We start from the raw sequence: 22,908 nt of genomic DNA on the forward strand, positions 1-22,908 counted from the left end.
CTAAGGATGGTGGGGTTAGCACCTCAGGAAGCTTTGGTTGTGTTTTTATTGGCACAATCCCAAGGAGAGTGAAAAAGGGGAAACAAAGACAATGTAATGACAGTCTTCTCATGTTAGACTTTTCTCATTCCTGTAGTAGTGCAGTAGGTATTTTTCTTGATTAGGTAATATGGCAGAACTTATTTAAGTAGTTTTCTCAGATTAATTGCCATTGATTTAAACTACTGATAGAAAAAGAGAAAAATTTTAAAAAGGAAGACATTTTTTAAATGAAACTATCTTTCCAGTTTACCCTACAATTTCAAAGTTTGCAAATTAATTTTTGGATTGCAAACTATATTCTTAATTCTTTGTAAGATATGATGGATCCTTTATCTATGAATTTTGCTAATCAAGGTAAAGCTTATAGGTATGATTAGTAACTTTTTAAATAAAACTTAAATGCATGTAAGTACATTGTATTTATAAGTGCTAGGGAAAACGCTTTTTTGTGCCAAAGAAGTTTCATAAATTGTTTACATGAGTAGCTGCAATACAAGACAGATTTTCAATTACTGCTTACTCTTAGGTGTCCACAGTATGTCACTACACTCCGTACAGTTTTAGTTGATTTGCCTCTTGTATAACAGTACCTTGGCACTACTACTGTAATCTGGTCATCTTTGGGTGGGCTTGAAAGAAAGAGGGTTAATTCTTACCTTTACTAAGAACTACGGGAAATGTTTAGCCTTTGTAAGTACAAGGCTACGCATCCCTGGAACTCAAGGCACTGTTGGGTTTAGCCAGAGGAGGTTCAGGAATCATCTCTCCAGTCCACAGCGCTGGAGGTCACTGCATCCATGGCAGGGTAAGCAACCTCTGATGACATTTTAACACAGATTTTTAAAACATCTTACCAAATCCACCAGACCTTGTCTTTTAAGCCCTCATGTACCCACACAGGTAATTTTTCTGTAATAAACTCTGACCACTAAATCCTTCCATACACTGTCAGAACGTCCATTACTTCATGTAACTTTTATTTTTTGTTATGACATTAAGCACCTCTTCTCTCATGGCAGTTGAGTAACATTATCAAACACTAATTTGTCAACTAGAGATGCATTTTTACTACAAACACAGTGAAGGAATACGGATTCTACAAGTTAGCATTCTGCACCAAGGTACAGTGATTTAATCAGTCTTGTTTGCTCTTAAACACTTCTACATCCCACTGTGTCAGTGTTTTGGAGGGGGCTACAATCATGATCTCCAGTCATGTTCGCTGATGGCTCTTTTCTTGGAGCTACTGGTGTGAAATTCATGTGTCATTTAAATGAAGTCTTCTATGTAGTCTGAAACCACTTGTGAGTTTCTGGGTGTCCTTTTGTGCATGGGAAATCAGTTATGTGTGTCCTTCTCAGTTCTAAACATTAATCATTTTTCAAAAAAAAATGAAAAAATGCCTAAACTTTATGTTTTGTTGCCTTGACGTTCCATAAATGTTGCATGTAAATTAAACATTTTGTATCATCGCTAATTACTAGTTTTTGTCTTTGTTTTCATCACACAGGATAAAATAAGATCATTCAGCAAATTACACTATTACTGAGCTGATAAGTTATTTTCTTGCAAAACAGGGAGACTGTTTTTATTGCTGTATTTCATTCAATGTGGTCCAAAATCTGCTGTTACTACTTTTCTTTCCTTCTCTTAGGCCTTATTTTGAGGTAGTAGTGTAAAATTACTTTGAAAATCACAATGGGAGAACAATGTCAGATATCTCTGTGGCCAGCACTGTATGCTGTAACTCTGTACCTAACGTTTAACAAGGTCAACAGCATCCTGGCCTGTATCAGAACTAGTGTGGCCAGCAGGACCAGGGAGCTGGTCGTCCCACTGTACTCAGCACTGGTGAGGCTGCACCTCAAAACCTGTGTTCAGTTTTGGACTCCTCACTACAAGAAAGACACTGAGGTGCTGGAGTGTGTCCAAAGAAGAGCAATGAAGCTGGTGAAGGGTCTAGAGCACAAGTCTTATGAGGCAGGACTGAGGGAACTGGGGCTGTTTAGCCTAGAGAAAAGGAGGCTGAGAGGAGACCTTATTGCTCTCTACAACTACCTGAAAGGAGGCCGTAGTGATAGGACAAGTGATAGGACCAGAGGAAATGGCCTCAAGTTGTGCCAGGGGAGGTTTAGGAAAAATTTCTTCACTGAAAGGGTTGTCCAGGCTGTCCAGGGAATTGGCTGAGTCACCATCTCTGGAGGTATTTAAAAGACGTGTAGATGTTGTCCTAAGGGTCATGGTTTAGTGGTGGACCTGGCATTGCTGGGTTAAAGGTTGGGCTCAATGAACTTAAAGGTCTCTTCCAGTGTACATGGTTCTATTCTATTCTATTCTAGTCTAGTCTAGTCTAGTCTAGTCTAGTCTAGTCTATTCTATTCTATTCTATTCTATTCTCTTCTCTTCATGTCTTTACAACTAGAGCATTTTTCAGTGTGTGATGAATTTTCACCAAGGCCAAACACAGGCTGGGATACTTTCTTCATAGTAGAATAGAAGAGTAGTCCACTTCTTGGGTAAAATAACACCTTGAAGCTGGTGTCTTATTGACCTGACTACTGAGTTGCTTTTGTACCAGTATGCCCCCCTCATTTAAAATATGCAAAAATTAAAATTCAGCAACTTTAATGAAAGAAGGGGATATAGCAAGGGTAGTTTTAAAATAATTTAAATTAAGAAAAACATACAGTGGAAATTCTGATTCTTTAAGTCAAGTGCCTATGGGCAAGGGAGATGCTGCAACTGTTCATACCACATGTGCAACCCACCATAACAGACAGTGGCTGTGTCTACAGCAGTAAATTAAATGTCTTCTTCCCTTCAGCTAGGTACACGACTGAGTTCAACTGGCATGGAACTGCCTCTCTTTGTGCCAGCAAACTAGGCCTTCGAAATCAGGTGACCCCACACAATCTGTGTATGGAGAACGCTCCCTGCAGGCAGCCTGGCCCTGCCTTGGAACTTTGTGACAGTGACAGCTTGCACCTCCCAAAAGCCTGCGAGGGAGCATTCCTCCCGAACACCCATAGAGGCAGTTGTCTTCAGTGCCTCGGTGTGCTTTAATTTCTATTACCTTAAACAAAAAAATGCTACTGCAGCTCCTATCAACACATCTGCCATGCTCTGGATTTCTAATGAGCACAATGTACTTTTTCCAGTTTGATCTAAAGCATTTTTCATTTTAAATAAACCTGAGATGAAGCCAAAGACTATTTTATAGTATGCCTTTACACAAAATGCAGAGCTGCAAATAACAAACATACACAGAATTATACATGTATTAAATGAAAATAAATGTTCATTGAATTCATTCTGTATCACCCTCCTTATGAAGGAATAATCATATCATACAACTGGAAGCCCAAAACATTTTCTAAATGTCATTTACACGCAACAAAAATGTTTACTCAGACTGAAAATTAACAGAGTGGCAGTGGTTATTCTTAATTTCTCTGTCCAGCCTCAATGTTTTTTCCCTTCATCACTGAAGGACAATTACCACTTCTTTTTTTCTTTCCTTTTCTTTCTTTTTTCTCTCTAGCTGCAAGAGAAGTCACAAAATCTTCAATGATAGTTTGTCATGTGTATTTTCTTAGTTTTAAGAAAAAAAGTGAATTTATGCTTTATGAAACAGTTAAAACTTAAGTTGTATTCAGTTACCAGATATAATAGCAGGCATTCACTGGGAGTTCTAGAACATGCTTTGACAGATTCAAATTTTCACCATATATTTTGACTTCATACAATCAGATGAAGGAGAATTAAGGATGTTGGGGGTTGTTTTATCATTTAATTAACTAAGCAAAGAAATACTTTCCACATTCATATGTGCTGATCATTATGGCACAAGCAGGAGCAACTTTAATCAGCCATGGAGTAGAACCTGCCTGGAAGAGAAAGGGAAGTATTCACTGTCATTTGTTTTCTGACTGAAGTGCTGCAGAACCATTTAGTGCTTATGTTATTACTGGCGCCTTAGTGCATCACTCTTGAACTGGGATTCCCACCTCGCAGGTGGGACGAGAGGTTCAGGAAGCCCTGAGTCCTGAAATGGATAAGGACAGGGAGGAAAAGGCTCAAGTACCACGCTGGGCTGTAGCCTCTGCTGTAGGTACGTGTCTTGGCCCTCCAAGCCGACTGCTAAGTAAAAAGTGTGATTCCCCTGCCACTGTCTCCTAAAACCTACAGCACCTTTACTAAAACGGAAGAATCCTGGTCACATTTATAAACAACAGAATTTAGGCATTAAATGTCTTCCATTATAATCAGCTATGACCTTGTGAGCGGAGTTTAGAAAACAGTTCACTTTACCTAGAAGTAGGGAAATAAGACTGAATCTACCCATCTACACACAATCTACTTCCTCTTGAAATGCAAAGACATCTGCATGGAGCCGGACAGAACGCCCCCATCATCTCACCTACGTGTGGTGACTCAGTTGAGATCGTGGCTGGTCAAGAGAACATCTCTACACTGTTAATCATGTGTCCAAACTTAAATGTAAGTATCCTAATCTATGAACTAAATTTCACCCAAAATGTCTAATAATATTGATAGTTTCTGGTGTTTTGTATTTTCCTGGCATCAGTGCTGTGAAATACGCAAATCCTGTTACCCAGCAATGTCATCACTGGACAGCAAGTAAAGCAATTTAATCTCTTGCAGTGATCACAAACAAACCTTGCAAGTCTCCCAACCAGCTGTGCAGCCATTCACACAGAGAAGCCCAAGGAACTGATGCAGTGGTGACAAGACTGATAAGTAACCTGGGCTTGGAACATCTCTTGCAGTTGTTCATCTAAGTAAGAACTACAAGCTTTTATCTCAGTATCATTTTAATCTCAATACCTTGTCCTTTCCTCCTTAGGCTGCCAGTCACACAGAACCACACGTATGCATTACAAAGGACTTCTGTGCATGGTGACAACAGAGTATTGCCCCAGCCACTCAACAGAACGGGACAACAGAGCCTTGGCTGCCAGGTAGACTTGCTGAAGAGAAAAAGACAGGGGAATCTCTTCCCCAACAGCCTGGGAGGAGGGCATGGAGGTAGCTGATGGGCAAGTACCAGGGAAGTAAGAAAGTTTGGGGTATGAGCATCCTGAGGTTCAATTTTCCATCTCCCGTTGCCATACATAGAAATGAGGATATTCAAAAGCTTAGTTAAGAAGTGACACTGTTTTAGTCTGGTGATGCTTGTGCTAGAAAATTATTGATAGAACTACCTGAATGTATGTATTCAACTAGGTCAAAGTCTCACCCCCAGGTAAAGATTGGCTTTTGTTTAATGAATGATAGTAGTTCTTCACAGAAATATATGAACCAGTAATTAGAACTCCTGAGGATGTTTAATTAGTTTTAACATTCACACTGATGATATTTATTTGCACCATCTTGTGAGGCTGGAAATTCTTTGTTTCTGTCACACGTGGTGGCAATCCAGTCTGCCTTTGTCCATACTCAGGTACGCAGAGTGGGCAATGCCTAGAGCCACCTGAATTACTTCCCAATTCCCGCTCAGCCACAATACAGGAAAGGGAGAGAACGTAGTGAGTGCACTCGTGGATGGCAGATCTCAAAGAACTCCATTAGCTTATAATTACAGAACAGCACACGCATGCTCCCAAAATGTAACACAGTAACCTCCATATTCATATTTACTTGGACATGAATCGTAGACTGCGCAGTGTGAAGCCAAACTTAAAAGCATTCACCATGAAATGCATTTCTTTGAATGGTGGAAGAAAGTTTAGTTATAGGTATGTTGGAGGAACTGGGAACTTCATATCAAGCCATCATCCATCCAGGAAAAAATATTTTATTTCATTTGATGCGGGCTTTTGCAGGCACTCTTGCTAAACACTCTGATGTCTATTATAAACTTGATAATAGTGATGAACCACAGTGAAGGGCAAGTATTTTGGAAGGTAAGATATAAAATATGACTCTGTAAAGCACAAGGATAAACATATAAAAGAGAAGAACGAACATACCAGTGTCCTTCTCAAATGCGTCCACAGTCACCACACTAGTGCTCTTGAACCCATAGATGAAAACTTTCAGCCTCCCCCATTCAAACTGGGCCCCAACACCCGTATTCCTCTATGGAATAACAAGGCCTAGACAAATCTACTATAAAAATGCCTTTCATTCAGAACACAAGCATTTCCACTTGAAGTAGACTCTCAGAGAAAGAAGAAACAATGTATTGAGAGACTGAAGAGGGACAAATTTGTGTCTCAAGAAAAGATATCTGCTGTCATGCTTAGTAAGCTGTAGGGATTTACTCTAATGTAAAAGAGAAAGAAATAAGGAATTAGAAGAAAAGAAAGAAGGAATTGTAATCTCCAAAAGATAACAGGCACCCTCCAACGGCATCTTCAGGATTGCTGACGGGAGGTTTGTAGCTCCATGAAAGAGGTGATAACAGCCATAGTCTGATAATGATACTGTTCTAGACAGAAGTTGGAGAATGATTTAGTCTAAGGCTCTGCTTTCCTACAGAGCTGCAGCATGGTATTTCTTGAGGGACAGTAGGTACAATACCTAATTATTTAAAAATTGTGCAAAAATCTTGACAAGTGAAGAATTGGTAATTTTTTTATTTCAAAAACATTCTTACAGAAACACAAACTTTCTACTAAAGCTTGAATTCCCCAGGCTTTACTGCCAGGACTTTCCCATTAGAACAGTAATGCTTGTTCCAGCTCCGTCTTGAAAGTTCTACAAACTAGTCAGGCCCACAGTACTTCATCACAAAGTTCTCCCAGGGTATAGAGACATTTACTCTAGTTATTGGAGAAGTTCCTGTGCATGTTGGGTAAAGTGTATCTGGCAGCTGCAAAGAGAAAATTAGGGTGGGGAGAGAAGCATATGGCTAAATGACTGGCAACTAGAAACACAAGTTGCCTTATACGGCTACTTAGGATACAATGGATGAGAAGGCAAGAACTCCAGTTTCTGGGAAACTCAAAATTTTCTTCCGTTTTGCTTGACAGATTGTGCCAAGTAGAAACTCTGACAGAAGTCTAGCAAGATTTGTCATAGCTGCTGCTAAATATCTACAAAAAATCCATGTCATTCTGCAAGAGAATATTCTCACATCTGGCCAAATCCTCCATGATTGACTGAAAGGACTGATGACTGTCTCCAAAGAAAGTCAATTCTTTTTGGTAACTACAGAAGTGGAATACTCCCTTAAAGATCTTTAGAATTAAAAGAACTACTAAGTTTCAGGGTGAGGTACAGCAAGGGACTTTTGATCCAGTCCTCAATGTCATTTTTCTTGTCTTGCCAGCTCAAAGTCCCTGTTCTAGCCAGGGCAGTTTGGTTGTGCAGTAGAAAAGACACTCAAAACACAAGTCTCATGAGGTCTCAGGAGCTTCTACGATCACTACTTGATGCTAGAAACTCCTCTTAAAATTGAGCCATAATGATGAAAATAAGGAGGAATGATATTTGTGCTCGACCTCTCAGGAAAATCACCAGATTCGTTGCTGAAGGTTTTGAGTTAGTACCAAGAGTCATATGATTAGGTAGGACTCACTGGTTTTAGAGACTTGCCAGAATTTATAAAAGACACAAGAAGGTATTCCTGAGGGTTTCTTTTCTGTTCTATAAATATGCAGGGTTTTAAATGGCCAAGACAGCTTATTAGGGTCAGCAGTAGAAATAACTACTGCACATAGTCCAGGGCTAAAAAGTGATCTTTGCCAAAGCTATCAGAAAGACTACAAGACTGACTTTAAGACAGTCAATGAAAGAAGAAAAGTAAAATACATCACGGAATTATACACAGCTAAATGGGGTCTTCTCAGTGCCATTCTGTCTTACTGGATGGCTCAGAGGAACTGAAACCCCACCAACCACATACTAAACTCTGAACTGATATGTTGAACACTGGGCACAGCTGGGCAGCAATGATCTCTTAATAGGTTTGGTGATGGTAACAAAGTCATGTAAGATGTGTACACATGAGATAATGCACAAGTGAAATTGAAAAACTCTTTGGCACCTTCACAACTCATTAAATTGTTGAGGTTGCATTTCTCCATCTGTTTAAAAATAAAAATTTTACAAGAAAAAATGAATGATATTTCCAGTTTGATAGAAAACTTAAAGGAAAATGACCTTATTGCATGACCTTGAATGTCTCAAATATTATGCAGTTTTCAACATAATTACTTCCACCTAGCAAACAAACAAATACTAATATAATTGCCATATCTTCCGGTACTCTGTAAAAAACTGCATCAAAGTCCAACTTAAAATGACTGCATCATGGAATCTACCCTCATCCTAGTATTCCACATGACGGTATTTTTTTATGTGAACCCTACTTCAAAATTCCATACTCAGACTTCTTGGGTTCTCAGTAATGCATCCTCTTCAGAGACTAAGAAGGGAGACAGAAAAATACTTAGGCTTAAGTTCTCTTTCTGAGATAGAAAGAACAAGAAAAGTTGAGTATAGAAACTAGTATGAGATGAAGAACAGAAAATTAGGATGGCTATTCCTAAATAGAGCTGCCACAACAGTACTGACGCCTGGAAGTTTTTTACCCTTGACTAACAACCGCACCTAAGAAACATTCCCAGTCTAGCAACACCTCCACACTGCAAATGCCAAACCTACAATCCATTACATTTCCTTTGTAGCAATCATTTCTGAAAAACCCAAGTATTACAATTCAAGAATCACAGAATCATAGAATGGCCTAGGCTGGAGGGGACCTTAGAGATCATCTAGTCCAACCTCCCTGTTACGAGCAGGGACGCCACCTCTCGACTAGACCAGGCAACACATGAGGACCGAGCAGGAATCGAACTCGTGACCTCCGTGTTGGTCATTGTCAGCACCGCGCTCAAACCACTGAGCTAACCGGCCCCCATTTAAATTTAAAAAAACCAAGTTTCCTGAACTGAACCTTTTCCCACCATTTTTAACTGCCAATAGAGACAAATCCCTCTACTTTTTTTTTTAAATAAATCCTATCTATCTTGGACAGCTGTATCTTAGGAACTTGTGAAGAGATTACCAAAATTCCCTCTGGATGTATGCATGTCTGTTGCTTTATGTATGCAAACTAATCCATAACTGAGAGTGTTCATGGAGATGGAAATATTATATAATTTGTGCATGTTAACAGCTATAATCACTTGTTACTGATTAAAAAACTTTCTCTCTAATCTGAGTTTTTTTAGAAAGATATCAAAAGATTTACCAGCAAATAATCCAGTAATCCCATTTTTTGTGACGATTTTCCTCATAACTGCCCACATTGATGTACGGGCCTTCTGTGGAACTCAATATAGTACAAAAACCCAATAAATTAAGCAATATACACAGTGCCACAGAAAAATATTTTTAGAAATCAGAAATGGTCACTTCAGATTTAATTGTTAGGTTTAATTACTTTAATGTTAATTTTATCTATACTATTTATACAGTGTGTTAAATTCAGATAGTATGCAAATTCATTCAACACTCAAGTTAAAAGGGCATGACATGGAAAAAACTGTAATAATGCCATGAGTAAGATTTACAGAGACAATATTCCTTGCTAGAGTAACTGATATAGTGAAAAAAGTCAACTAGCTTTCATATGAGCCAGTCTCTCTCCGTGCCACTTTCTACATAAAGCTAAAAAGTCATCACAATTGAGATTTTTAAACAAGAACTTTATGGTAAACTGAATCTAAAGGTAAGTTTGGAGAATTGATATCGTAAGAATTACTATAATGATTAAGGTAGGGCACTACATCGTACATCTAAGTTCACAAAAATCAAATCCCCCCCCAAAAAATGTGTAAATTAGTTTAAGAAAATATAAGACTATGAGATACGGGTCTCAGTCCTTTGCAGAGCTAAATGAGATACCACAGGCAACCTGACTGCAGCAGCATCGAGAAGCAACCTGCACTGCAGACATATATGGCTGTGTTAAACTGAGGAATTTTTTTGTGCTACTTCACCCTGCACATACTATTTTCATTCATCTGTAATATGAAAGCAGCTACAAATTCTTTTTTCTAGATTATAATTAAAACTGTAATCATGTATTTCATGCTGCTGAATGTCTTTCTTAGAATACCTTCAGCAGCAACATCCTACAGCATCTGGAAGCTGCAAAATATTTATTTGAAATCACACAAAAAGAAGGTAAAAAATACACAGCCTAAGCACAGTGCTTTCTCTCTCTAGACTAATATTAAACAAAAGAAGGATATTGTTATGAAGAAGCAAGTGATAGTAAACGTGCCAACGTTTTATGATGTTATACTTCTATCAACTCAGAAGTCTTTCAATAGACCACTGTTCACCTGAATGATTTCTAAGAAATAATATTTTTGTCAATTTAAATATAACTTTCTTAAATGTACACGAATTTGCAATTGGTCTGCCTAAATGTAATAGCTCTGGATTTTTTTGTTTATATTTTATATCATCTTAGTAACCTAAATGGTACTGAACTCACAACCTTTTCCCCTGCCACGTCATTAAAGAAGTACTTTATTTATCCTAGGAGGTAAAAAATATCCTCTGAGATGTTACAACTTGGGGAAGAAAAAAGGTCTTAGTGACAGAATTTTTGGAAAAAACTTAAGAAGAAGCAAGTAATTAAATTTTCTACCAAAAGTCTATATAGTAAACCACTAGATTTTATTTTTCCAGACATTACGGGCATTTTTTTCTCCTTACCAGCAACTTACTTTTTAAGGTCTCACTCTCCCAAAGTGCAGTCTGCCTGTGTGTCTTCACTAGATTAAATGGCTGAGTTATGACAGCTGCAATCTATCAGGAAAATATATCAGTTTTAATGTTAGAGCACAAACAATTAAATTTTAAGTGACATTTTTAAAACTAAGTGGACAGAATTTAAAATGAGATTTGATATTCCAAGCACCTAATACTAAGTCTTGGATTTCAGACCACTGTAATCTATTCAGCTATACCTCATCAGCTTGAATGCCAGCCAATGTGTATTTAACGTAGATGCACTCAAAAACGTACACTGCTTCTGAGAGAACCTTATAAAACCATACCTCTTTTATCATAGAATCATCATAGAATCATAGAATGGTTAAGGTTGGAGGGGACCTTGAAGATCATCTAGTTCCAACCCCCCTCTGCTGTGGGTAGGGACACCTCTCTCCCACTAGCCCAGGTTGCTCAAAGCCCCATCTAACCTGGCCTTGGAACACCTCCAGGGATGGGGCATCCACAACCTCCTTGGGCAACCTGTTCCAGTGCTTCATCACTCTCACAGTGAAGAATTTTTTTCCTTACATCTAGTCTAAATCTACCCTCTTGCAGTTTCAGGTCATTGTACCTTGTCCTACCACTATAGGCCCTTGTTAAAAGCCCTTCTCCAGCTTTCCTGTAGGCCCCTTTCCTGTACTGGAAGGCCGCCATGAGGTCACTCCGGACCCTTCTCTTCTCCAAGCTGAATAACCCCACCTCCCTCAGCCTGTCCTCATAGCAGAGGTTCTCCAGCCCTCTAATCATCTTCATGGCCCTCCTCAATAAATAAAATAGCTTATTTGTGACAACAATAAAAAATAGTACTGGAGACAAAAATATACACTTGCAGAGCCAGATGCTAGTCCTGAAGTAAAAGCAATAAAAAATGTTGGTTCACATGCACCAAGTTCTTTGCACATCATCTTCTCGAAATGTTCATAATTATACCAGTACCTTGCTATGGTTATAAAAAAAATAAACTTGCATTAAAACACATTTGTATACCAAATACAGAAAGTACAGATGTAAGAATTCTGCTATGGCAACAGAAGAAAAAGAACCAAGAGCTGAAAGCCAAATAAAAGTATTCTCTGTGATGATCCATTGACAGACTGCCTTGTTACCTTTGTCTCTAGATTCCAGATTTCTTCATATGATACAAATAAGCCTAATAATTTTGGCATTCCCATAAAGTAACCCCTACCTTAATGCAATCTAACCCAAGCTCTACAAAAGTCACATGACTGATTTTTTTAAAATTCTACTTAACATCACTATGCTTTCAGGCATATTTCACAAGTTACATAGATATCACTAATTCTACAAAAATGTGTTTCATACAAAATGAAGGTTGCTCAGACCTGCCTCACTCTCTTCTGGAGGACTGAGCGTAAAATTTAATTCTGAGAGAACTAAGAAATACAATTTTGCTCTCTGGAATTCCTAAGTTGAGAATGACTCTGTGAGGGCTGTCAAAGGCAACTCTGAAAAATGTTCAGAAATAACATCTGTTTCTGTTTTCCTCTGCTGAACTTTCTATTCTAACTTTCTCTATTCTAACAAAAACTCTTTAAACTATATGCTACTGGGCTGAATCACAGAGTGATTCCTTGTGGCAGTTGCTCAAATACTGCAAATGACAGCTGCATATCCTGGAAGATAACTGTGCCTCACTCAGCACTGAGTTCTGGGGGTTGTGCCAACAGAAAAATATCTAAGTATTTCCTTGCCATGAAGAGTGCCAGCCCATATGCTTGGCCTCCAACATTTCGCAAAAGCAAATGTAGGCAGTGTCTCAGAAGGCATTTTCTGAGTTTGACGAAAACCTGATATTGAAAAGTATTAAACCCTAATTCAATATAAATTATCTAAATCCAAAACTTTGCTTAAGCATCTGCAGGACTCCGTTTCCAGCATACCTTTACATTTATACTCTCCGCAACACTGCTTAAAGAATGACTGAAGTGTTATTGTTAACCCAATTCTTTGGCTTATAAACATTCACAGCTCAAGTTTAATTCAGTTCAGCCAACCTCGCAAGGAACATGCTGGAAGCACATTGTTCACACCTGAGCTAGTAACAGAGTCGGATTCTAATCACCCCGTGCTGCTTGAGCCATGTCGTGCTGCTCCACTGTTTTCACAGAGGAGATGCTTTCTCAATAGAAATAGTTACACTGATTTTAATTCTTCTTGAAAGAGCTAACCTGAGCTGGCTGCAGCAATGGCGCAGGCTGTGCTGTAAGAATACCAGAAACCATGATGATCTCAGGGCATCATTCAAACAGAAGAGCTAAGATGAATGTATTAAGGGAGCACATCCTAACTGCATAGAGGATAAGGAGAAATAACCAGAAAAGGCATTTAGCAGCATTAAACATCCTCAGCTTTCTATCATCAGAGTTCTGTGGCATTAAATTTTGTGAGTTGTTTTTTTAAGATGTGGTTTCCTTCACTTATGCATTTAATTGCCTGCTCACTTCTGGCTCGTTAACGATAGTCCTTAAGCTATAAGGCAGTAGCTGCATGTTAACCTGTAGCTGCATGCCTCCACCTTTCCAGCACCTCATGATACCTTCGAAGTACTGGGCACAGACAAGTACCTGACAGCTGTGAAGTGAGTGCCAGAGCAGTGTAGGGACTGACTTAAAATCAACGAGGTTGTTTTGGACCCATAGAGGAACAGCAGGCATGTATGTGAGAATCTGAAAAGGGCTGAGAAACACGCAGACATCACCATAGTGCCCTCTTCCCTGTGCACTCCCTCACAGCCCTCTGTTCTTCCCACTGTTAAAAGCAACAGAGGGAAAGAAGATCACCACCTCCTGTCACATTGCTACAGACAAAAACCAGTAAGAGAACAAGAGTTTCTACTTGAAGTCAGCCAAGAGGAATTAGATGAAGAATTTCAGAGTTACCTTATAAAGCTTAGCAGAACAGCCTAAGAGAAAGAAAAATAAGTAAATTAAAAAACAAATGTTGAACAGGAAATACTTCAGGAAAAGGTTCAGATGAATCCTGACAGTTATCTTTAGCCATAGGTTCAAAGGCTTTCCCCATCACAGAAGGGAATCAAGTCCCATCAGGTAACAAGATCCTTAAGCAGAAGATACATCACAACCACAATGTTCAAACACTTAATAGTAGCAAAGTAAAACAAAACAGAGTATTACCCATTCTGAAAAGAAAACAGCTGAAATAACTTACTTCTATTAGCTCATTTAACTGCTAAGTGTAATTTTTAGCTAAATATCCTAATCACCTCCACTTACCAAGCATTGGTTTGGTTCACAGCCAATTTAAAATTTGTTCCAGGTACATAGCTAAATGTGCTCAAATCCCATGAGTCTAAACCAATGACCGGTTCACTAGACTGTCTGGCACCAGAAATTAAATTATATCTCAGATTATTTTAAGAATGAAATAAGAGAACAAAGATAACAGGTCAAATACTTCAAGGGTTCTCTTCCTCCAAAACCAGGTCTGAAGCATTTCTCTGGGCCAACACAAAGTGTTCAGAGGTGTTATTCCTGGTACTGTCCAACGGACAGAAACTGCTTCAAGGACAATTGATGCCCAGTGATTTGACAACAATGGCCCTCAAAAAGACAGGGACTCTCACCGCTGGCATTAACAAGTGGGAAAACTGTCCTTTAGCAGTCTCATCCAATTACATCTGAGGCTCACAACATAGCAAAGGTGTGACAAAAAGGGGAAAAGCACCATCTAGTCAGTCCTTGTTACCTTAGAGGCTAGACCTAAAACTATCTGTGCTCTGTGTCAGACTTATCTTCTAGACTTTCAGCTTTGGAACTTTGTACTCTTCATGTTTTTTGGAGCATTCATCTTGCTAACAAAAACTCCTGAAGACATTACTGTGTCACTTCCTCTTTGTACATGTTTTCAAAATTAAGCACTGAAATACAGTACATTTCTTTGTAAGGAGATATCCACTACACCTAGCATACAGAAAATTTCCTAGTCGAAGTCTTCAAAACCAGCATAAGTTTACTTTTTTTGCCAAGCATAAGCTAATTTTTTTGCTAAGAAACATTGGCCCTGATGATCCTTGAGGTTCCTTCCAACCTGGTATTCTGTGATTCAGAAGATAAGAAGAAACAATCTAAGTATAGAGAAAGGGAATATAACAATGAACCAGAGCTGGTATCCACAAACAAAACGTGGGGGGAAAAGAATCAGGTCCTCCAAGAATTTAGAAACAGGAACACTCAAGAGCGAACAAGTAAACCTCAGTCACTCTTTAATCATTAAAATTACCTAAAAATACTGAAAGAGCCTAAAAGGGTCGTGCATAGTCAGATCTTCTGACATAACACAAACTTGCACAGAAAATAAGCCCTACCTGAGAAAGGCACATCTCTCAGGACAGTAGAAGTCCAGCCCCTCCACAGGGAAAACCATCCCTCTGCACTCACTTTGCTGCTGACCCAGGTGTACAGCTGCTTGTAGGACGCCTTGCGACACTGCATTCTAGTTCTGATCAGCTCCAGGGGGCTCACTACAGTAACTGAACCGACTGCAAACGACAAAAACATGGCCTTTTCTTAAAGTCAATATTTAGCAGTAATATTTCCCAAACAGTCAGGTATTACCTTGCTTTATATATTTGATTCCTTTCAACTCTCTCATTTTCCCTGAAATAACTCCCAAATTAAATTTCCTTTCCAGATAAGAACACCCTATCCATGGTACCTAAGCTATCTGGGCACACAAGCTATCAAGCTATCCACCTTTTTTTTTTTTCAATACTGGCACGTTGTAATCTATGTAAAAGATGTTAAGAATCATCATTTCTAGATTTATTACACAATCAGGTTGAAAATTTCAAGTACTTATAAAGACCAGTTTTAAATAATTATTAAATTGAAGCGTAAGCTGAAGAAAGTGAACTTGGGGTTTGCTAGGGTTTGTTTGTAAAGGACACAAATAATGGTTGGAGATCGGGCTTTTATTGATTTCTAAGCATCTTTGCCATCCTTTTTAAAACTATTGATGCCCTAAAAAGGCAAAATCAGGACTCAACAGTCTTGGTGACTATTAAGCAGGTATTCTTTATTTCACTGCTGGGTGCCTAGGGATTTTTCCACCTAATATGCGTGCTGTAGAGTCAGAGCCATAGCTTATATGGAGGTTATACATACATATTCAGGAGATTTCTGAGAAATGATTAACATATGTCACAGCCATTCTCACATGCCATTATAGCCTCTTGGTGGGCTTCAGAGATATCTGGTGGTCGTTTACTTCATCCTTCTCTTCATCACCATATTCTTTCAGTGAACTATAGCCTGTACTCCCTTGGTCTTGCTGACAAGCAAGTTCTGCAGTCTCGAGGTACCCCGTGCCTCTTTATCTCACAGTAGCCTTGCATTCCATTCTCGGAGGTAAGTCCTGCTCAAAGCATTACAATGTGCGTACGTACCCATCTCCCAGTGCAGTTGTTACACAGTTCATTGCTGCTGCTTGTTAAAAGGCTTTTGGCTAGGAAATTTCCATCAGGCCCTTGCTTCACTGTCAAGAATATCTAGTAGGCGATGTGTATCTGATAAAGTAACTCTCTCACATCTTGTTGAAAGATCAGTGCGTCACCACTCACTAACAAGTTCCCATCACACATGTAACAGACTCAATGATTTTACTTTCCTCCTGTTGCTGAGATAAGGTTTCTCTGACATGTGAATTTAAAATCAGGAGCAGTCTAATAGGAACAATTTGCCACATCACCACAAATAACAATTCTTTTCCTTCTAGTCTTCCAGTCTCTCTATTTCTCACAAGCAGAATATGGAACTACGTTCTCCGAGTCTTCTAAGAAAGCCCAGAAATATACGGCCTTAGCTACTTCTACAAAAACAGATGAGGAAAAGGATAAACGAAAGTAAGAAAAGAGAAACAGACATTCAGTCATTTTATTTCATACAGCAGTAAAACCAGTCCAAGTCCAATTTTCATTTTCCTTGTAACTACCTGTGTAGCTTCCTTTATAGAAAATAATGATGTTTATTATTAGATTAATCACAGAGCAGACTTAAATTAAACTGTCCTCAGCAAAAGTCTAGAACTATAAAATTTTCAACAAAGTAGAAACATAGTGACAGCAAAACAGCAAAAATAAATCATATTATTCCAGGTTAGAGGATTACGTTGCCTAAGAAATACCGGGTAATCAGTATTCCTTCCTATGCGCAGCTCCACGTAACATTACATCTCATTTGAAGCCACAGCAAATTTACTTTAAAAACAACAAAACAAAGCCAAGAAAGCAGCATACAGATATTTTATTTCAGTTTTCTCTTTGAACCAATGACAACTTACATCTGCTTAAGGAACTTGCAAGAATTGGAATATGTTCAGCATCCTTTCCCAGTCTAGACTTCAGAGCCGCACTCAGCTGGTCATAGCAGGTATAACAGAGTGCTGTGGTAGGAAGTGCCATTGTTTGGAAATATACAGGGAAGATAAATTAATACAAGGAAGGCAGAAGCATAAAGCCAACCATCTTGTATGGATATTTTGCTTAAATAAGGAAAAGTTAAATCTCCAGCTGTGCATTGTTATGGATGAAGAAAAGGCATTAATCCCATGGCTTTGATTCACTGCCTCTAGTTCAGAGTTTCAAACTCATAGCTCTCCCAGTTTTCTAGTTTTTAACGTCATTAGGGAAAATTGTAAGTAACCTGATGGTAGATTATCTCAGTCAAAATATATTTCATATAAGCTTCAGAACTGTTTTGATAAAGGAATGGAAAGGTTTGAATATGAAGGAAGCAAACAAAATGTTATGGAAGCAACTACTAACCCCACATTTTTATTCATTTAACAACTAGAGATTATTTTCTGAAACAATTCTTACGAGTCTCATTACTTGAAACACATTATGGAGTGAGTAAATATAAGCTTACAGCATAAAAAAGACTATAACAAAACCAGCTAAATCTATAATCATTCAGTGTAGGAGTAAAGCACCAAATCTTACTAAAAAATGGCAATTATCTTTCTGTGTTATGTCTGTGCCAATACAGCACATATCACCATTACAAAAAAACAGTAGAGGCTGTCATCCTTGGAAAACCAAGAAGTCATGGTTTAGATTTTCTTTTAAAATCTGTGTACCTCTCTCCAAGAAGGTTGTTCTTCTCTGCACGAGTACAGAGCACATGTTGAAGAAAAAACCTCTCTATAGTGGCTGAAGTAGATCTCTTAGTTCAGTTAGATACTAACAGTTTATATTTTGGACTTGCCACATGCTGTGGCTTAAATAAAGCCTAAGCTCCAACATGCTTTGTGGTTTTGTGCCTATAAACTCAGCACTGTGTGCAGATAAAGTGTCCCAGTGCTTTCCTACTGGGCTTTTCACTTAAAACAAAATAAATGTAACACAACACTTCATGTCTTACAAGATACAACTTCAATATACATCTTAGATTTGATCACCACCTCAGATTGCTTATGCAGGGTGACATAACCACAGAGATCTTAGACTAACAGTACTCTGTTAATACAAATAACAAGATAAAACAGACCAGTGCTGTTTAGCCTAAAAAGAAGATCAGGAGGGGATTTGATAACAATGTTTAAATATGTAAATTGCTCTTGTGGGGAGAAGAGGAATGACTGGTTTGCCATGACAAAATTGTATAGGATAAAAACCAACAAGGTTCTCTGCAACAAAGAAGATTCTAGTCAGATGTTTGATAAAAAAATTAGGTCAAGGTAAGAAGGAATGACAGTTGAATGTCTGTGGAAAGAGCTGGATTGCTTATTGTGAGTCATTAGTAACATTAGGAGAGCAAATAGCAGTTAAACACCAGCATTCTGTAACAATTATGTTTGACCCTAAGATTTGATGATGCTATCATTGGGATGGTTATGATACAACCTCTAAAAGACAGAACAAAGAAAAAAGCTGAACTACAAAGAATGTATGAAAGAAACCGCAAGAAGAAATCTCAAGATCTGGCAAAACTTATCTGACGAAAATTATAACATTACATCATTATCTGCAACTTCAGAATTTGCCATTTTTCAAAAAAACACTTAGAAATAAACATAATCCTTTGTCTAAATAAGAGTAAATTTTTAAATAATAATTAATAACACATTACTCAAAAAACCGAACATTTAGCTTACAGTGTTGGGGAAAGTCCACTCCACAATGATTTAATTCCTTCTTTTTGAATAATTTTCACAAACACATCCTAAAAATATAACCAGGCAAGGAGCAACAATTAGCTACAAAGGTTTTGTACTCAGTCACACATTTAGCTGGCAGAACATAAAATTAATGTATTTAAAAAGTATGTTTCTAAAATTGTTTATCATTCTAAGATCCCAATTCTGTATGTAATTGCTAATGCTAGCAATCATATTTAATCACACAAATAGTTCCACTGAGCTGAACACAAACGTTTGTGTGTTTGAAATAAAGAACTTCTTTCCATCTTTAAAGAACCAATGTAGTGAGTTTTTATCAGTAACTGACAGACCTGAGTAAATTATTTTCAGAATGAACACAGCACAGCAACAGCTTGTGGAAACTTCCCCAAAATGATGCATTAAAATATTTTTTTAATACGTAATAAAAGTTCTAGGCATGAAACAGCAATTGACACTCAGCAATTCTTCAATACTTGCTTTTTCCAACAACAATGTAACAACATATGTGAGATATATATACTCTATACCACATAACTGGAAGCTTACAATTCATATCACATCTGTCCTATATAGTCTAAGACCACTGACAGCAGACTAATGCTAAATCCTGAAGGCTGTTCAACTGATATCACCATCAAAAAAGCAAACTCCCTAATGTTAGGTTACTTAATTTTATTAAACATTTGGGGGAAAAAGGTTAAGATTTGATGGATTAGAATATATTTAAGACCAGACATTATCACAGGGCCTCAAAAGATACAGAGCCTGACAGACCACAAGAAGGAATCACAGGAAGAAAAAGGCAAATAGCTTTAGAGGAGACAGCCTTGATGGACTGATCCACAGAGATTAAAATTACCATGGGGAAAACAAAGACGTGATTTACTAAGACAAGTCTGACTTGAAGAAATGGAGCTTTGAGAGGGAGACAAGAAACCCTACAAGGTCCTAACATGATTTGACAAAACAAAACATAAGAAAACAAACAACCACCAACAGTTAAGAGGGAAGAAAAATGATGGAAAATGCCATACTAGTATTTTATGTTTTCTCCAAATACATTCTGTACTAGTTAGTTTTTATGTTTAGAATCCAGCTTTAACAAATTTACACTACAGGAAGATACAGATAAAAGATTGGAGAAAGGACACAGCTAATCCAATGACAGAGCAGCATATTTACATACCTTATGAACTACATGTGCAAATACAGCAAAACATTTGTACATTTCTATCACTGGAAACCTGCAATGTCAACTATAGATTTCTTTGCTGTGCAATTCTCCAACTTTTTTTTAAAAATAAACACAGAGAGATCCAATGATATGATAATCATTCTTCTTTATGAATCACCTTGTCACAGCACAAACGGGCATAGAATCATGTCAATTAGAAAACTAAGTGATTTTCTTAAAATTATATGGTAGAGTTAACTGAAAAATTCAAACTTATCAAATTATTATTTTTTTAAAAAATAACACTGCAAAACTGCTCAAGAAACCTTTTACATGAGCATTTTGGTCTTCTCAGAAATTTAATACTGAAAAATCCTTGATCACATGCATAATTTAATGCAAGAGCCAAACAAAATCTTGATTAAAGAAGCGGCATCACAGCGTCCATCAGCACGCCTGCCCCAAGCGTCTGGCTAAAACGCTCATCTACAAGTTTCAGCGTATCCAGAACTTGACACATGAACTTGACTTTGAAATACTCTCTGTGGTGTTAGCTCAGTTCCATAGTGTACTGAGAGCTCTGTGAACAGAAGAGACGTAAGCAGGTACAGAAAATCAGTATCTGCAATCTGCAGCTGCTGGCAACACAGCTCAAGCAGAGAAAATAAAATCATAGAGGCCAGAACCAGTGAGGAGAGCTGTGTAGCTGTCCCCTTTTTTGTCTTAAGGAAGGGATATGTATTGTCTTGTAGAAAGTGGAAGGTATCATTAATCACCATATAAATTACACAGTGTAACCACACAAACATCCTCTCAAAAGATAACAGATTCTACTCGAACATGGAAAAACCCGATACATTTAAAGTTGGCTACTTAAAAATGTTTTCAATGTACAGTTTTGTATAAATGTAAAATGTTCTTACCAATGACCCTTTGAAATGTCCAGGTTTTTTACACCAGGCTTTGCTGTCCCCATTCTCACAAACACATGTATGATTTATAAGGCCATTGGAGTATACAAAACACTTTCCTAATAAAATGGTATATAAGAATATAGTTAATATTTCTAAAATTGTTCTTACTCAGTAGCAATTTCTAGTTAGATATAGCAGCAATACAGATTTATCTCTGGCTAAAATCAGAAGTGAAAAAAAATCTCGAACAGTCAATGATAACAATTTATGTAAAAGGAAAGAGGGAACAAATGTACTCCTCAGAGTGCCAGACTCCATGAAACTGTCCTCCCAGGCTCCAGAAGACATGTTTTTGTTATACTACCATCTGCGGAATGCTACAAACAAGACTGAAAGTCATTATTTTATGTAAGTATGTGAACATCCTTCAGGCTTTGAAATCTTATTATTAAGTAGCCTCAGCGTCCACATTACATATGCAGGTACTATATCTTAGGTCAGACTGTTTTTATACTAGATCATTCTCTTTACTTGTTTTTGATTTCTTCTACATCATGTACTTTGAACCTATTTGATAAAATATTATCGCCACTACAAAAACACGCTTTGAGCTTCACATTTTTAGACTTCTGAAGGGTTTAGAATTTACTAAAAAAGGATAGAAGGCAGAAGTGTTTTTTCTGATTTACAGCAAGTGTGACATCTTCACATACAACATGAAACACCAGCCATCATCTTTCCTTTTAAAACTCATTTATTAGTTACAACTACATAGAACGTATAATTGTCATATCTTTGATTACACAATGTCTTTATCTATTTAGAAACCAAGAGGTAAGTGGCTTAAGACTTACTACTCTTTTTCAAAAGTCTACGGATTCTGGAGGAGATGAACTTTGATACTGCATCCTGACAACATAAGCCCTCTAATTAAATATTTAGTTATTTATTAATAGCTTGTTTGAGCTTTTTAACATAGATAAAGTTATAATGTTTAACATAGATAATGTTATAAAAAAAGTTTTAAAAAAATTACTCTTATTTTCAGAAATTGTCAAAGATTATCAGGGATGTGAAAGGATTTAACATTTTAATATTTGTTTAAATACAACATATTAGTGAAAATTTAGAACCCACATATATGCAGACATCATGCTGAGTCAAACTGAATCACTTGGCAAAGATTCTCTCTGTGCCAAGCTTGATGGCTTTCTTTACCAAATAATTATGTAATTATAGCTCCTCAACAAGAGGCTATTGCTTGCTGAACAACGGTTGTTTTATCTAAGTTGCTATCACTCGTTTCAGCCATGGCTTTACTCCTGGAGAAGAAAAACCTGTTAAGGGATAGAAAAACATATTGCAAGATTATGTTCAAAACTTGCAGGGAAAAAAAAGGAAAAAATATCTCAAGTTTTCATTAATACATTATGTACAAGCATCAATAATGTAGATATTAGTTTTCTACTTATATAGAAGAATCTCCATAATTTTTTTAAATTTGAGTATTTGTGCCATGTTTTATAAACAATTTAAGTTTTCTAAACAACAACAAATCTTCCAAATCCTTCTTGAGTGAATTACAATGTTTATACTTCTGGTAAACCACACTAGATGTTTAATGTGCATTACCTCTTGCTGCAACTAAGGGGTAAAGAGCACGTAAACAACCTATACAAAGATAAATTCCTAGCCTGCAGTCCATAAACTGCAGCACAGCAGAATAATTCATCTAGTCTTTCTCTTGCTTCTGTCTGTTCTATGAGAAAATCCAAAGAGGTCTCCTGGTTGATCCAACAGGCACAGCTTACAAGCGATGACTGTAGCCCCTAGTAAGCTCCTCGTGCAATAAATAGT

General features: G+C 37.5%; 1 protein-coding gene across 1 annotated transcript; it reads right to left on the reverse strand.

Moving 5' to 3' along the window:
* Positions 1 to 3,839: 3,839 nt before the first annotated feature.
* Positions 3,840 to 22,363, reverse strand: SLC25A40 (solute carrier family 25, member 40). Its single transcript, XM_009872196.1, is given in 9 exon segments — positions 3,840 to 3,925; positions 9,266 to 9,346; positions 10,755 to 10,836; positions 11,634 to 11,743; positions 15,149 to 15,322; positions 17,122 to 17,246; positions 18,937 to 19,004; positions 21,061 to 21,218; positions 22,270 to 22,363. Coding segments are annotated over 9 exon segments (978 nt in total).
* Between the last annotated feature and the right edge of the window lie 545 nt (positions 22,364 to 22,908).

Source organism: Apaloderma vittatum, unplaced genomic scaffold (assembly GCF_000703405.1).
Source record: "Apaloderma vittatum isolate BGI_N311 unplaced genomic scaffold, ASM70340v1 scaffold21546, whole genome shotgun sequence".
In the NCBI taxonomy this organism is placed as follows: Eukaryota; Metazoa; Chordata; class Aves; order Trogoniformes; family Trogonidae; genus Apaloderma; species Apaloderma vittatum.